This window comes from Simochromis diagramma, unplaced genomic scaffold, assembly GCF_900408965.1.
Source record: "Simochromis diagramma unplaced genomic scaffold, fSimDia1.1 OVJJ01000686.1, whole genome shotgun sequence".
NCBI classification, from domain to species: Eukaryota; Metazoa; Chordata; class Actinopteri; order Cichliformes; family Cichlidae; genus Simochromis; species Simochromis diagramma.
The window spans coordinates 73,675-87,383 of record NW_024387478.1 but is presented as its reverse complement, the minus strand read 5'-3'; the positions used below and the strand labels follow the sequence as shown (position 1 = coordinate 87,383).

General features: G+C 45.7%; 2 protein-coding genes and 1 long non-coding RNA gene across 3 annotated transcripts; all 3 read right to left on the bottom strand.

Annotated features, from left to right (window-relative positions):
• Window positions 1–417: 417 nt before the first annotated feature.
• On the bottom strand, window positions 418–5,562 carry LOC120724466. Its single transcript, XR_005693924.1, has 2 exons — window positions 4,622–5,562; window positions 418–2,750 (listed from the first exon to the last, which is right to left on the bottom strand). It is a non-coding gene; the product is annotated as an uncharacterized LOC120724466 (long non-coding RNA).
• A 1,355-nt stretch (window positions 5,563–6,917) lies between these two features.
• LOC120724465 (mitogen-activated protein kinase kinase kinase kinase 2-like) lies at window positions 6,918–8,081 on the bottom strand. The gene is made up of 5 exons (XM_040016658.1): window positions 7,880–8,081; window positions 7,677–7,800; window positions 7,459–7,517; window positions 7,233–7,374; window positions 6,918–6,963 (listed from the first exon to the last, which is right to left on the bottom strand). Exons 1-5 carry the CDS (start codon window positions 7,905–7,907, stop codon window positions 6,918–6,920), a joined length of 399 nt encoding a protein of 132 aa, XP_039872592.1. The 5' UTR covers window positions 7,908–8,081.
• A 1,182-nt stretch (window positions 8,082–9,263) lies between these two features.
• On the bottom strand, window positions 9,264–13,385 carry LOC120724468 (mitogen-activated protein kinase kinase kinase kinase 5-like). The gene is made up of 8 exons (XM_040016660.1): window positions 13,060–13,385; window positions 12,639–12,980; window positions 12,451–12,554; window positions 9,982–10,159; window positions 9,822–9,893; window positions 9,660–9,746; window positions 9,507–9,577; window positions 9,264–9,403 (listed from the first exon to the last, which is right to left on the bottom strand). Exons 3-8 carry the CDS (start codon window positions 12,460–12,462, stop codon window positions 9,275–9,277), a joined length of 549 nt encoding a protein of 182 aa, XP_039872594.1. The 5' UTR covers window positions 12,463–12,554; window positions 12,639–12,980; window positions 13,060–13,385; the 3' UTR covers window positions 9,264–9,274.
• Between the last annotated feature and the right edge of the window lie 324 nt (window positions 13,386–13,709).

The window sequence follows — 13,709 nt, the reverse complement described above, 5'->3', positions numbered from 1 at the left end:
TGGTGACGTCTTTACACATCAGTAACTTCTGGCGGGTTCCCGTTCAGAGAGCTTTCCCCAGAGGAGTTGAGGCCGGCAGAGGGAAATACAGCTAGTCGCCGTAATTAACTGGCGCCGTCCTTATTTGGTACTGTTTTTCCTGTTTATATATCACTATAAATGGTACCATGGTATCAAAATATCACAACAGTTCCCTCCTTTTATCATGAAATGATAACATAGTATAAAGACAGAATGTAATAACATAATATAAAGACAAATCATAAATGTGAAACAAATCATAAATGTAACTAGTCCTTCGAGTAAGCTTAATATCAAAAATTCTGAGAGCGTATACATGGTATCACACAACAGACAATAATTATCGAAAACATGCGGCAACGGTTACAAAGGCTACAATTAGTTCCTTCCATTTTCCAAACGTGTCCTGTAGCCACTTATCTAGCCACTGACCATGGCCTGTATTGGCAATTAGTTCTATCTTCAATGCTTCAAGTCTATTCATAGCTTGTGTGAATGAACCGTTAGGGGCGGTATTATTGGGAATGAAAGTACAGCATACATCAACGGTTACTAGACCACAGGTACCGGTCCATTTAACAGGTAAGGCTAGTCTAAGAGTATTGTTGCACAACCAATAACCGTTAGGGATTGCTCTAGTTAGGCGCGTGACCATGTGTGATTTAACTAACTCCCCCCAGTCAGTATCATTTAAGACACCCTCTGGGGGAACAATGATCGATTCTCCGCTCGAACTTGAACTGTGTGTGTGTGTTCCTCCAGATATGATAAAACTTCAGCCACAGAGACAGCTAGCCATGTCTCATTACAGCGTGCACCTGGGGAATCAGAGAAGAATGTATAGTTATCCTTTGTATAATCTATGTGGGTGTCTGGGCCAGTTAACTTTAGTCTGCGCAGACATATCATACTAGTATTAAAATGGAAAGGGATCCGTCCTAGGGGTAGTGAGGGTTTTAACCTATTCTTGGGGCGTTTCATTGGGGCGCAGGTCCCTGCGGTGTCATTAGATAACTTCAATAATTCGCGTTGGTGTGTGTGTGTGTGTGTCTAAGTAGGCAATCGAGAGGGCTCAGAGTCAACTGTAAAGTGTCTTTAAGGAGAGCATTATCTCTGCCGATTTTCTCTAGTCCCTCAGTGAGGGGGAAACCGGATATGGGGTATCCTAATATAACCTGTTCTGGATTACCCTTTGAACAGACATAACAGTTACTGTTTCCTAATTCACGAGCGGCTGTTCTGGCATTTTCGTACCAGGAGTTGACTCCTGCTCTAGAGGGCGCATAAAATGGTTTATTAGTGGCGTCTATGTTGCCATTTACTGATTTTAGGGAACGTAAGGAGCATACTAGGTTGGTGTCTTGCCAAATGGAGCATGAGGTATTGTCAGCAAAATACGACCTGCAGAAATGTGAACATGGTTGCAGTCTACAATACAAAATAGCAAAGAAAAATCCTAAAGTTAATGCGATAGATATGATAAATAACCTAAATATATAAGAAAAACAGTTCTTCGGTCGTCTCCTGGCCTGGTCCCAGGTTCGAGAGACATATAATAAGCGCCGTTTGATGACAATGGGCATTTCATTTTCTCCATTATCAGGATGGAATGAGTCTAGCTTTATCAGGTTAGACATCATGTGGTACTTTTGGCTTTCTGTTCCTGCTGGATGTTTGAGTACCTTGCTGTGGCTCTTTTAGACGTTGTGTGTTAATCAGTGATTGCGTGTGTGTAGGTGAATTGGATCCGGGCGCTGGCTCGCCTGAGATGTCGTCTGCTTGATCCGACGCCTGAGATGGTCTGGTTGGGCTGGTCTTAACCCTGCTGGCATGAGTCCACTGAGGTTGTCCGTCTGTGAGGATGCTGGTTCTTCGTCACTGCCAGTACAGTCTGGGGGCTGGAAAACGCGCGGCCTCCCTGAGTGTCCTTGGTTTTAGCGACTTCACCGACACCGCGTCCCCTGGTCTCCACTGGTGGAACTGTGGAGGGGAGAGGCTGAGAAAGACAAACTTTCTGATAGTTATTATTCAGTGTTTCTACCAGATTGTGAACATAGTCGGACAATGCAATATACATCACCTTCTACTACCGGTGCCCCTCTGGAAGCTGACCATGGTGTTGGAAATAGTCTTATTTCAAATGGAGATAATTTGGTTACATGCAGATGGAGTCATAATGTATGAAATGGAAAATCTGGTTGTGGTAAATGCTGATGTTTCGCTTTTGGTCTCCCTATATTAGTTCGTGCACATGTTAGACAGGTTGCTAATATGCTTTTTACTGCATGTGATGTTTTCTCAATTACAAATCTTGATTTTATTGCCCCTATTACCCCTCTTTGTCCGACATGACTCACACAGGGAAAATGTCGGACAAGGACTGGCATCAGGGAATATGGGAGGGCAATCAAACCCTCAAAATTTTGTATAGGCCATCCCTGTCATCTAAGGTACAGTCATTATCCTCCCAATAGGTGTAATCAGATGCAGAGGCCTGCTCTTGTATAAAGTTTAAATCAACATTTGTTTCTAAATAGTCTGGGAGTGTAACAAGTGGCAGCTGTAGGGGCACAGATAATACTTCCTGTGGAGGTGGGAGCTGTGACGCAGCTGCAGCCTTGGCAGTCACGTCTACTAGAGCATTACCTGCTTCGTCTGTGTCAGCTGTACTGTGTCCTTTCGTTTTTACAACTGCAACGGCCGATGTTAGCTGTATAGCCTGAAAAAGTCTTTGAACAAAATCAGAATTTAGCAATCTATTTTCCATCAGCAGATCTAAATCCTCTTTGTCTCCACAATGTGCCAAAGTCATGTGCGATGCCAAACGCATAGCGGTTGTCTGTGTAAATTGTCACACGCTTATCCAAATGGAGCTCACAGGCGCGTATTAAAGCCATGAGCTCTGCTTTTTGTGCTGAGTGAAATGGTAATGAGTGAGCCTCTAGTATGATGTCAGGCACTGTTACCACTGAATAGCCACAAAGAAATGAGTTGTCATTCGGCCTTGAACAGGACCCGTCCGCATAAACCGTGGCTGAGTCTGGGATAGGTGTTTGCTCTAAATCTGGACGTGGTGCTGTGGATTCCTGTATACATGTCATGCAGTCATGATCGTCAAGCCTGTCTGAGCCATTCTGTCGGTCAGAAGAACACAGCATAGGATCAATAAATGTGCTGGTGAATCAGGTGTGCTGCTCGCTTTTATAGTGAGATTTGCATATGTTGTGTAGTTATGTTTGCTACAATGGTCGTGACCTGGTGATTGGTGTGTAGAATAGTGTCATGTGAGAGTGTAAGCTTCTCGCAGTCCCTTATCATGATAGAGCAAGCTGCTACTGCCCTCAGGCAGGCCGGCATTCCCTGAACAATCACAGGCAGCACCTTTGAGTGGCGGAGGTCAGCACTCCCTTTAATTGAAAGAGGCAGTCATTTCTGTGGACCACAGTATTCGAGGAGGCTTGTCTTTTTTACAACAGTCACGCAGAATGTGGTCATGAAAAGAACAGTCTGGTATCCACTGTCTGCAATAGTTCACCATGCCTAAGAAGGACAGCATTTCCTTCTGTGTAGTGGGCCGAGGGACGGAGGTCACAGCTTTGACCCTGTCTGCAGTCATGGAACGTTTTCCGTGAGACAGTGTGAATCCCAAATATTGAACAGAAGTCTGACAGTACTGCATTTTCTTTGCTGATGCTTTGTGGCCAGTCTGTTGGAGGTGCTGGAGAAGCATGTGTGTAGCAGTTTGACATAGTTCCTCACACGGAGCACAGAGGAGGAGGTCATCCAGTACAGCCCTCCAGAGGAGTGAAGCTGTCCAGGGTAGCACGGACCACCATTGAGAAAGCCGCAGGGCTGTCTATCATGCCTTGGGGCAAACGAGTCCAAGTGTACTGCTTATTTCTATGTGTGAATGCAAATATCGGCTGTGTGTCTTCATGCACAGGTACTGAGAAAAAGGCGGAGCACAGGTCCACCACGGTAAAATGTGTAGCCGTGGATGGAATAGATGTCAATATGCTGGGGACGTCTGAGAGGTGGCAGAGGCATAATGACTGCATTAATTTGCCTTAAGTCTTGTATGAAACGCCATACGCCAGGTTTGTTAGGCTTTGGCACAGGATTGACAGGAGTATTATATGGAGATACTGTGGGCTTTATTACTCCTGTAGTCAATAAATCTCCTATGATGACATCTAGGGCTGAGGCTTTTTTGGCGGAAATGGGACATTGCTTGACATATACTGGCTTGTTGTTTTTCAGCTGTGCGTGATAAGGTGTGCAGTCAATAAATCCTACATCATTCTCACCTTTAGACCATAATGTCATATTCTGGTATTCAGCTGGCAACGTAACTGCAGAAATAGTACAGTGGATAGGGTAGGTTAGATCTATGTGTCGACATGGTGTAGTTATGTCATAACCTATGTCTGAGTTATGTGACAAAATCACTGTTTGACCTTCACTTGTGTGAGCAGTTATCATGCTGTTGAACAGTGTGAGAGAAACAAAAGTGTGGCTTGTTATATTTGTACATGTTTTTTTTTTTTTTGTTTTGTTTTTTTTTTTTTTTTTTTTTGGCACAGTGTGTGACGTGGAATACCAGAAAAAGGATGTTGAGTTCATTCTCTGCTGAGGCGTCCAGCTGACACAGAGGCTGTTCCCTCTCCATTATGTCGGTTCATAGGGCAGAGAAAACATAGCTGTTATCAGTGTCAGCAAACATTTCACCCTTTGTGTTAAATGAAATACACAAATTCATCTTTGCTCTGGGTGTCTGCGGCTGCTGGAAAACTGAGCTAAATTTGCACCTCTAGCTTGTCTACCTTGTGGGTTAAAATTCGGGTTGTAAGGCTGCCTAGATGTGGAGCCATTATTGCGTGCTTCTTGTGGTTGCCAGTTACCTTGACTGGAAGAGCTCCGCTGACGCCTAGTGGCAGGAACTTGTACTGCGTTCTGTGGTCGAGGCGCGTGTGCCCTGTTGGAAGCTGCAAATCGACACTCCCTAGACCAATGTCCTATCTTCCCACAGCAAAAACACATATCTCTACTCTTATCTTTCCGTCCTCTGAAACTTCCTGGCTGTGCTGGAGCGGATGATCCTGCATACATTAGTTTCTCACTTTCCTCTGAGCCTTCAACATCAAAATTCAACATCATCTTAACACTTTTAGCTTTTGTGGTAGTAGGGAAAAGATCTGCACTGGCCTTCAGTTTTACTGACCTGTTTTCTGGCGATAATCGTTCGGGATAGGGTTCCGGAAATAAATTAGAATGCATTGAACTTACAGTTCTTAAGTTGTAAACAAAGTCAGTCACGTAAGCACTTCCGCATGTTCTGGATACGTAATCATGGAAGTCTTCACCGATTCGCGGACGTGGGTTACACGTAACCGGAAGTGGGAGTTGTACTGAGCCGTTATTTGTGATTTTATATTTTATTTTATTAATTTTTGGTTTTACAGGTAATTTCGATTTTTTTATCGGACCTGTCTGTGGTCTTTGAATTATTCTGTTCGATGTTCGATGTTCGACCGATGTTCAGTGATTTCCAGAGGGGTTTACACGCTTGAAGGATTTATGTTAGTATTTTGCTGCGGCACAGCTGAGGTTACTTTAAATTTTATCGCTAGCTAGCAATTTTTATCTATTTATTTATTTTTTTGGGTGAGCAACTTCTCACTTAACGAGCAACTTCTCGCAAGACAACAGGCAACTTCCTGTGTCTCTCTGCTTTTAATTTACTTTATTCGGGGACTAAGGAAGTCGTCAGTGTATCTCTCTGGATCACTAAGTGAAACTTCGTCAGCATATCCCGTTTCATTATGGATCGATCACTGAGAGAGGTATAATACAGTCCCATATAAATATTAAAGACGTGTATTTACCTTCGTCAGCGGATCCCACTTCTGACACCAAAGTTGAAAGAAATCTCCGTCCCGGGTTTCTCCGTGGATCGGGTTTCCTCCAAGGCGTGAGCACCGATAAGCAGAGTTCTGTATAAAATTAATTATTCAAAGTAAGCTCAGGTATGCCGTTCAGCAGGTTAGTTACAGCGCCGGGAGTAGCTTGGGAGAACAAAATGACACAGAAACTGCTTCAGGTTGCTCTTCCAAAATCAACTCAAAGGTTTATTCAGTATACAACAGTTTATATAGAGGAAAAAAAGGTTCGTGTGTCAGCAGGTTCTCAGTTCAAACCGGTACAGACCAAATAAGGAAGAGTCTTCCTGCCCTCTGAGCAAAGAAGTATCCTTTGTATAGTTTATCAGTTCAGCTACAATTTATGATTATCCCAGCAAAATACACTCCTAGACATAGAATACAGAGTTCTTTCATTAGTGAATTCTGAAACAAACCACCTGGCCTTTAACAAGCTCTTTTCTAAAAGATAAGGAAGGGAAGATGGGAGTAAGGAAGTGGTCTCGTCTCTGTGGTATTTTCGACCTTGGGGTACCAGCCTGTGAGTCTTACACATCAATTCTTGGGTCAGAGAGAAAGAGAAAAACAACTATTGAGTAACAGTTTTCCTGTATAATATCACTATAAAACAATATCCTGTAAATGGTACCATGGTATCAAAATATCACAACAGGCGGGGTGCACCCTGAACAGGTCCCAGTCTGTGGCAGGGTTAATACATAGACACAGACAACCATTCGCACACATTCACACCTATGGGCAATTTAGCGTTTCCAATGAACCTGTCCCCTAACTGCACGTCTTTGGACTGATGCCACTTTTCCATAATGTTGTGACACAGGCGTGTTTCTCCAAGCAGCACTGTGTTAGGACTGCAGACAGGCTTAACACAGAGCTCTGTTCTCACAGTACATACATTATCTTCATGAAATGTGCGAGACATTCACAAAAAACCTGTCAATTAGTCTGCTATGTGATCTAATGGTGCATGCTGGCGTTGAACTGTGTGCTGATAACACTGTTCCTGTAGCACAGAAAACACATGGTAACCATTCAGTTACACGAGCTTGGACCCAGAGAAGGTGCTGTTGGTGTTTTTGGACGCCGTTTATACAACGTTTCTTTTATTTAGTCTCTAAAATCTTGTTGGGCTTGAATAAAAAGTATGCATATGTTATTAAAAAAAACAATGCATTCTTCAGATTTTGATATGCTGTCTGTCTACTTTTATGTAATTCAGGTCTAATGGCTGGTTTGCATTGTGGAAATCGGGTTAGAGTTAGAAAGGAAGACATTTGTTCAGGTGGCAAGTTCGACATATCTGTACAAACCTTTAGATGCATGAACTTCTGAAGAGGCTCATACCACAAGAGTAAAACCAGGCCAGATGGGACAGCCCCGCACAGAAATGTGCTATCTGTGTATGGGTTTCTTGCTGAAACAGAGAGAGCAGGACTAAGTGTCTGCAGTTGTTCTCCGTGAACAAACAGACTGACCAGAGTAACTCTGCACTGCTTACCTACACTGCACCTCCTACAACCTTTAGTGTCAGGAATCTTTACAGATATGGCAAACTTTCTGTGGCCAACAGAGAATATCCAGGTCAGAACAAGCAGACAAAATTGGGTTTACAGTATCCTCCTTCCTCAAAATCAGGTGGTAGCGTCATACATGACATTATTAATACTGCTGCACCTACAGCTCCTGTTTCCCTGCATCTGTGATGGCGTGTCGTACCTGAGACTGATCCGCTCAGTGAGGCGGTTGGTGCTGAGCGACAGGCTGCTGTGTTTCTTGTGCAGATGTCCTTTCTGTTCAAACAGAGCTGGCAGGCTGTGCGAGTAAAGCTGGGCCGACTTCCCTGCAGGATGGAGCCTTTTTAGAGCAGCATATTATCGAGTGGACACAATGTTCTCCGTTTGTGCCACGCTGTTTGTTACCTGATACGGACATCAGCACATTGTTCATAACATATAGCCATATACATCGCTGAGGGAGGAGCTGTGGGGAAAAGACAAGCAGTTCACTGAGACTTCAAACATCCAGCTTCAGTCATCAGACTGTTCCAGAAACACCATTTCCTGGTTTTCAGTGCTCCTCCTTTCATCAGGAGCTGCACTCCTTACTCAGCTTTTTCAGGGTGATGCGATTAATGACTTGCACTTTTCTGTTATTACTTGCATTTTTACACAATGCTCTTCTACTCTGACTGACACTTTCAACTACCAGCTTGACCGCGCATCACTCTCTTCTACCTCAAAATGACCAGTTACACATGTCTTCAAAATCCTCACATAAAAGGTTTTGAATAATCAGGCCCTGTCTTATCTTAATGACCTTATAGTACCTTATCACCCCATTAGAGCACTTCGCTCCGAGTATTTAAAAGTAAAATGGGAGCCAGACCCTTCGGTTTCCAGGCCCCTCTTGGTAAATGGTAAATGGATCGGTTCTTATATAGTGCTTTTCTACTCTGAGCACTCAAAGCTTGCCTCATTCACCCGTTCACACCCATTCATACTCTGACGGATGCACCGGAGAGCAGCTTTCATGCAGGATATCTGGCATGTAGACGGGGAGTAGGTGACCTGCTCCCCCACCTGAGCTACAGCCACCACTTCTGTGGAACCAGCTTCCAGTTTGGGTTTGGGAGACAGACACCCTCTCTACTTTTACATTAGGATTACAACTTTCCTTTCTTCCCTGAATCCTCCCTTAGTTAGCCTAAGTCTAGGCTGCTGGCGGGTTCCCGTGATGCACCAAGTGTTTCTTCTTCAGTCGCCCTTTTCACTCACTATCTGTTTATACACCTCTCTGCATTCAATCATTAGTTGAGAATATTCTCTGGCTCTCTTCCCCAGATTGTCTTTGTCCCGTCTTCCTCCTCTCACCCCCCCAACCAATCGCAGCAGATGCCCGCCCCTCCCCCAGCCTGGTTCAGGTTTTCACCTGCTAAAAGGGAGTCTTTCACCTTTGTGCACCATAATTGCAGGGCCTTTACCTTACAATATACAGTGTCTTGAAGTGACTATTGTTGTGATTTGGCACTAGCATAAAGAAAATTAGCACTAAGGAAAGTAGTTTTCTGTACAAAGTGTCAGGTAGATGGTAGTTGGTAACTTTAATGGCTGGTTTTTTTGGAGGGCTGCATGCAAACACATAGGCTGCATTTCCTAAATCCTTGGATCTGAGTAACCAACAGAACAAACACTCTAGTGTGACTCCTGCTTTAATGCTACCATTAATGCTAGTAGTATTCATGCTACTTCTACGTGCTACTCTGAAAATCACTTCCAGGTCTATTAGCAATAGTATCAAGAAAAATACTATCCTGATTACTTCTGATGTACTAGGATTACTAGTTTCTCACAGTGATTGATAGCTCTTGTCAGCATACTGTTAACATACCTGTTTGTTCCCAGAACTCTGAACACACGACTCTCATCTGTAATTTCTTGTGTTACCTGCACATAAAGTGAAAATTCACATGTGTAATGACTTAGAACAAATATGATAAGCACATGATACGAGCTCAGCCAACGTTGGATGAATTTACTAGTTCATCACCTCATCTGAATGGAAACTCCTCCCTTTGAGGCCATGCTTCCAGAACGCCAGCACACTATCCTGCAAGCAGACTGACAGAACAGGAGGTGTCACTCAGCTTTCAGGACACACATCAGCTCTCATTCACTCTGTTTGTCACATCATTATTTCTACCTAGTGTTTCAATGGGGAAGTCAAAGACTATTTCTGCAGCCAGCTGTCTGGATGGAAGTCCTTGCAGGTTCACGATCTTTACAGTTCCTGTCCAAACGGTACACAGATTGAGAATGAGCATGAAAGACATTTGAAGGATTCACAATATGCGAGGGGACTTACTTTCCAAGGTGATGAGAACAGTGTCTCGGTCCAGCTGGGTTACCTGCACGGCTCTGAGTGCTCCACTATCTCCTGACGCACGGAAAGAAGGAAGCTTGTTGAAACAAGTTGAAGCTTGAAGCTTCAGGAAGTCAGCAGAGAAATTCAGAAACGGTCCTACCTGGCACTGGAACAGGAGGGCCGTTCAGCTTTATAATATCAAACCTGAGCTGTTGGCCAGTTGGTGGTTTATCATTACTACAGTCTCTCACTCCAACACACAGCTGAGGAAACTCATCTGTTGCCAACACCAACAGTTCAAATATCGGAAGAGAATCTGGGAGCCTGATGGCGAGTTGCTGTGAAACAGTCACCAAGGAAACAAAATTAAACTAAATAAATTCTCATGATGGTTAAGTGATGCTTGTTAAACCTGAGCTGAACCTGTTCATACAACCGTCCAAAACAGCACAACAGAATTCTTGTATGATTAGTAAATCTTGAGATTAAAGATAAACCGATGCCATCCACCCATCCATCCACCCGTCCACCCATCCATCCGTCCATCCATCCATCCATCCATCCATCCATCCATCCATCCATCCACCCGTCCCCGTCCGTCCGTCCATCCATCCCACCCACCCATCCATCCATCCGTCCACCCATCCACCCACCCATCCATTCAGCCGTCGATCCATCCACCCACCCATCCATCCGTCCACCCATCCATCCATCCACCCATCCATCCACCCACCCATCCATTCAGCCTTCGATCCATCCATCCACCCATCCAGCCGTCCATCCATCCATCCATCCACCCGTCCGTCCATCCTGCCGTCCATCCATCCATCCACCCATCAACCCATCCATCCATTCAGCCGTCGATCCATCCACCCATCCATCCATCCACCCATCCATCCATCCATCCATCCATCCATCCATCCACCCATCCATCCAGCCGTCCATCCATCCATCCATCCACCCATCCACCCATCCAGCCGTCTATCCAGCCGTCCATCCATCCATCCATCCAGCCGTCCATCCAGCCATCAATCCAGCCATCCATCCATCCATCCACCCGTCCGTCCGTCCGTCCGTCCGTCCATCCGTCCGTCCGTCCATCCACCCACCCATCCATCCATCCATCCGTCCACCCATACACCCACCCATCCATTCAGCCGTCGATTCATCCACCCACCCATCCATCCGTCCACCCATTCTTCCATCCATCCACCCATCCGTCCATCCATCCTGCCGTCCATCCATCCACCCATCCATCCATCCATCCATCCACCCATCCATCCACCCACCCATCCATTCAGCCTTCGATCCATCCACCCATCCATCCACCCATCCATCCAGCCGTCCATCCATCCATCCATCCATCCATCCAGCCGTCCATCCATCCATCCATCCACCCATCCATCCATCCATCCATCCATCCACCCGTCCGTCCATCCTGCCGTCCATCCATCCATCCACCCATCCATCCACCCATCCATCCATTCAGCCGTCGATCCATCCACCCATCCATCCATCCAGCCGTCCATCCATCCATCCATCCACCCGTCCGTCCATCCTGCCGTCCATCCATCCATCCATCCATACAGCCGTCCATCCATCCATCCATCCATCCATCCAGCCGTCCATCCATCCATCCATCCACCCGTCCGTCCATCCTGCCGTCCATCCATCCATCCATCCATACAGCCGTCCATCTATCCATCCATCCATCCTTCCATCCATCCGCCTGTCCATCCATCCATCCATCCATCCATCCATCCACCCATCCATCCATCCACCCGTCCGTCCGTCCATCCACCCACCCATCCAGCCATCCATCCATCCATCCACCCGTCCGTCCATCCTGCCGTCCATCCATCCATCCACCCATCCATCCATTCAGCCGTCGATCCATCCACCCATCCATCCATCCATCCACCCATCCATCCAGCCGTCCATCCATCCATCCATCCATCCATCCATCCACCCATCCATCCAGCCGTCCATCCATCCATCCATCCATCCACCCATCCAGCCGTCTATCCAGCCATCCATCCATCCATCCAGCCGTCCATCCAGCCATCCATCCAGCCATCCATCCATCCATCTGTCCATCCATCCAAGCATCCGTCCATCCGTCTGCTTCCGCTTATCCTTTTTCAGGGTGGCGGTGGGCTGGAGCCTGTCCCAGCTGTCTTAGGGCGAGAGGCGGGGTGCACCCTCGACAGGTCCCAGTCTGTGGCAGGGCTAGCACATAGACACAGACAACCATTCGCACACATTCACACCTATGGGCAATTTAGCGTTTCCAATGAACCTGTCCCCAACTGCATGTCTTTGGACTGATGCCACTTTTCCTTAATGTTGTGACACAGGCGTGTTTCTCCAAGCAGCACTGTGTTAGGACTGCAGACAGGCTTAACACAGAGCTCTGTTCTCACAGTACATACATTATCTTCATGAAATGTGCGAGACATTCACAAAAAACCTGTCAATTAGTCTGCTATGTGATCTAATGGTGCATGCTGGCGTTGAACTGTGTGCTGATAACACTGTTCCTGTAGCACAGTTTGCATTGTGGAAATCCGGTTAGAGTTAGAAAGGAAGACATTTATTCAGGTGGCAAGTTCGACATATCTGTACAAACCTTTAGATGCATGAACTTCTGAAGAGGCTCATACCACAAGAGTAAAACCAGGCCAGATGGGACAGCCCCGCACAGAAATGTGCTATCTGTGTATGGGTTTCTTGCTGAAACAGAGAGAGCAGGACTAAGTGTCTGCAGTTGTTCTCCGTGAACAAACAGACTGACCAGAGTAACTCGGCATTGCTTACCTACACTGCACCTCCTACAACCTTTAGTGTCAGGAATCTTTACAGATATGGCAAACTTTCTGTGGCCAACAGAGAATATCCAGGTCAGAACAAGCAGACAAAATTGGGTTTACAGTATCCTCCTTCCTCAAAATCAGGTGGTAGCATCATACATGACATTATTAATACTGCTGCACCTACAGCTCCTGTTTCCCTGCATCTGTGATGGCGTGTCGTACCTGAGACCGATCCGCTCAGTGAGGCGGTTGGTGCTGAGCGACAGGCTGCTGTGTTTCTTGTGCAGATGTCCTTTCTGTTCAAACAGAGCTGGCAGGCTGTGCGAGTAAAGCTGGGCCGACTTCCCTGCAGGATGGAGCCTTTTTAGAGCAGCATATTATCGAGTGGACACAATGTTCTCCATTTGTGTCACGCTGTTTGTTACCTGATACGGACATCAGCACATTGTTCATAACATATAGCCATATACATCGCTGAGGGAGGAGCTGTGGGGAAAAGACAAGCAGTTCACTGAGACTTCAAACATCCAGCTTCAGTCATCAGACTGTTCCAGAAACACCATTTCCTGGTTTTCAGTGCTCCTCCTTTCATCAGGAGCTGCACTCCTTACTCAGGTTTTTCAGGGTGATGCGATTACTGACTTGCACTTTTCTGTTATTACTTGCATTTTTACACAATGCTCTTCTACTCTGACTGACACTTTCAACTACCAGCTTGACCGCGCATCACTCTCTTCTACCTCAAAACGACCAGTTACACATGTCTACATGAATTCTGCACGCACGTTTGCACTACAAGCTGCACACAAACACGTGCACACATCCATGATTTACTCCAAACCTAACCTTCAGCGCTTTTTAGCTTCCAACCCCTTCAGTGGAAACATCGGGAGAAGTTTGCCAGTGTGGGATTATAATATTATTTTATGCCATGTTAGACCCCTAATTGAAGATTGTGAATTATTATGTAGTTTTAGTTTGCATTATTCTCCTGAATTAGAAGAAGGTGATAACTATTGCATTTGTTAAACTGATTTGCATTACATTAGACTGCTGATTTATTGTGAATGAATGA

Bases quoted from the DNA above. Each gene is read 5' to 3' on its own strand.
- LOC120724465 (XM_040016658.1), bottom strand. From the start codon at position 7,907: ATGAACAATGTGCTGATGTCCGTATCAG. The intron at 7,518-7,676 runs GTACGACACGCC...TGTTGGCCACAG, and splicing joins ACTGAGCGGATCAGTCTCAG to AAAGTTTGCCATATCTGTAA. The intron at 6,964-7,232 runs GTCTTCCTTTCT...TCTGTGCTACAG, and splicing joins AACTTGCCACCTGAACAAAT to GAACAGTGTTATCAGCACAC.
- LOC120724468 (XM_040016660.1), bottom strand. The intron at 9,578-9,659 runs GTAGAAATAATG...CTGTTCTGTCAG, and splicing joins CTTCCCCATTGAAACACTAG to TCTGCTTGCAGGATAGTGTG. The intron at 9,404-9,506 runs GTGATGAACTAG...CTTTATGTGCAG, and splicing joins GGAGTTTCCATTCAGATGAG to GTAACACAAGAAATTACAGA.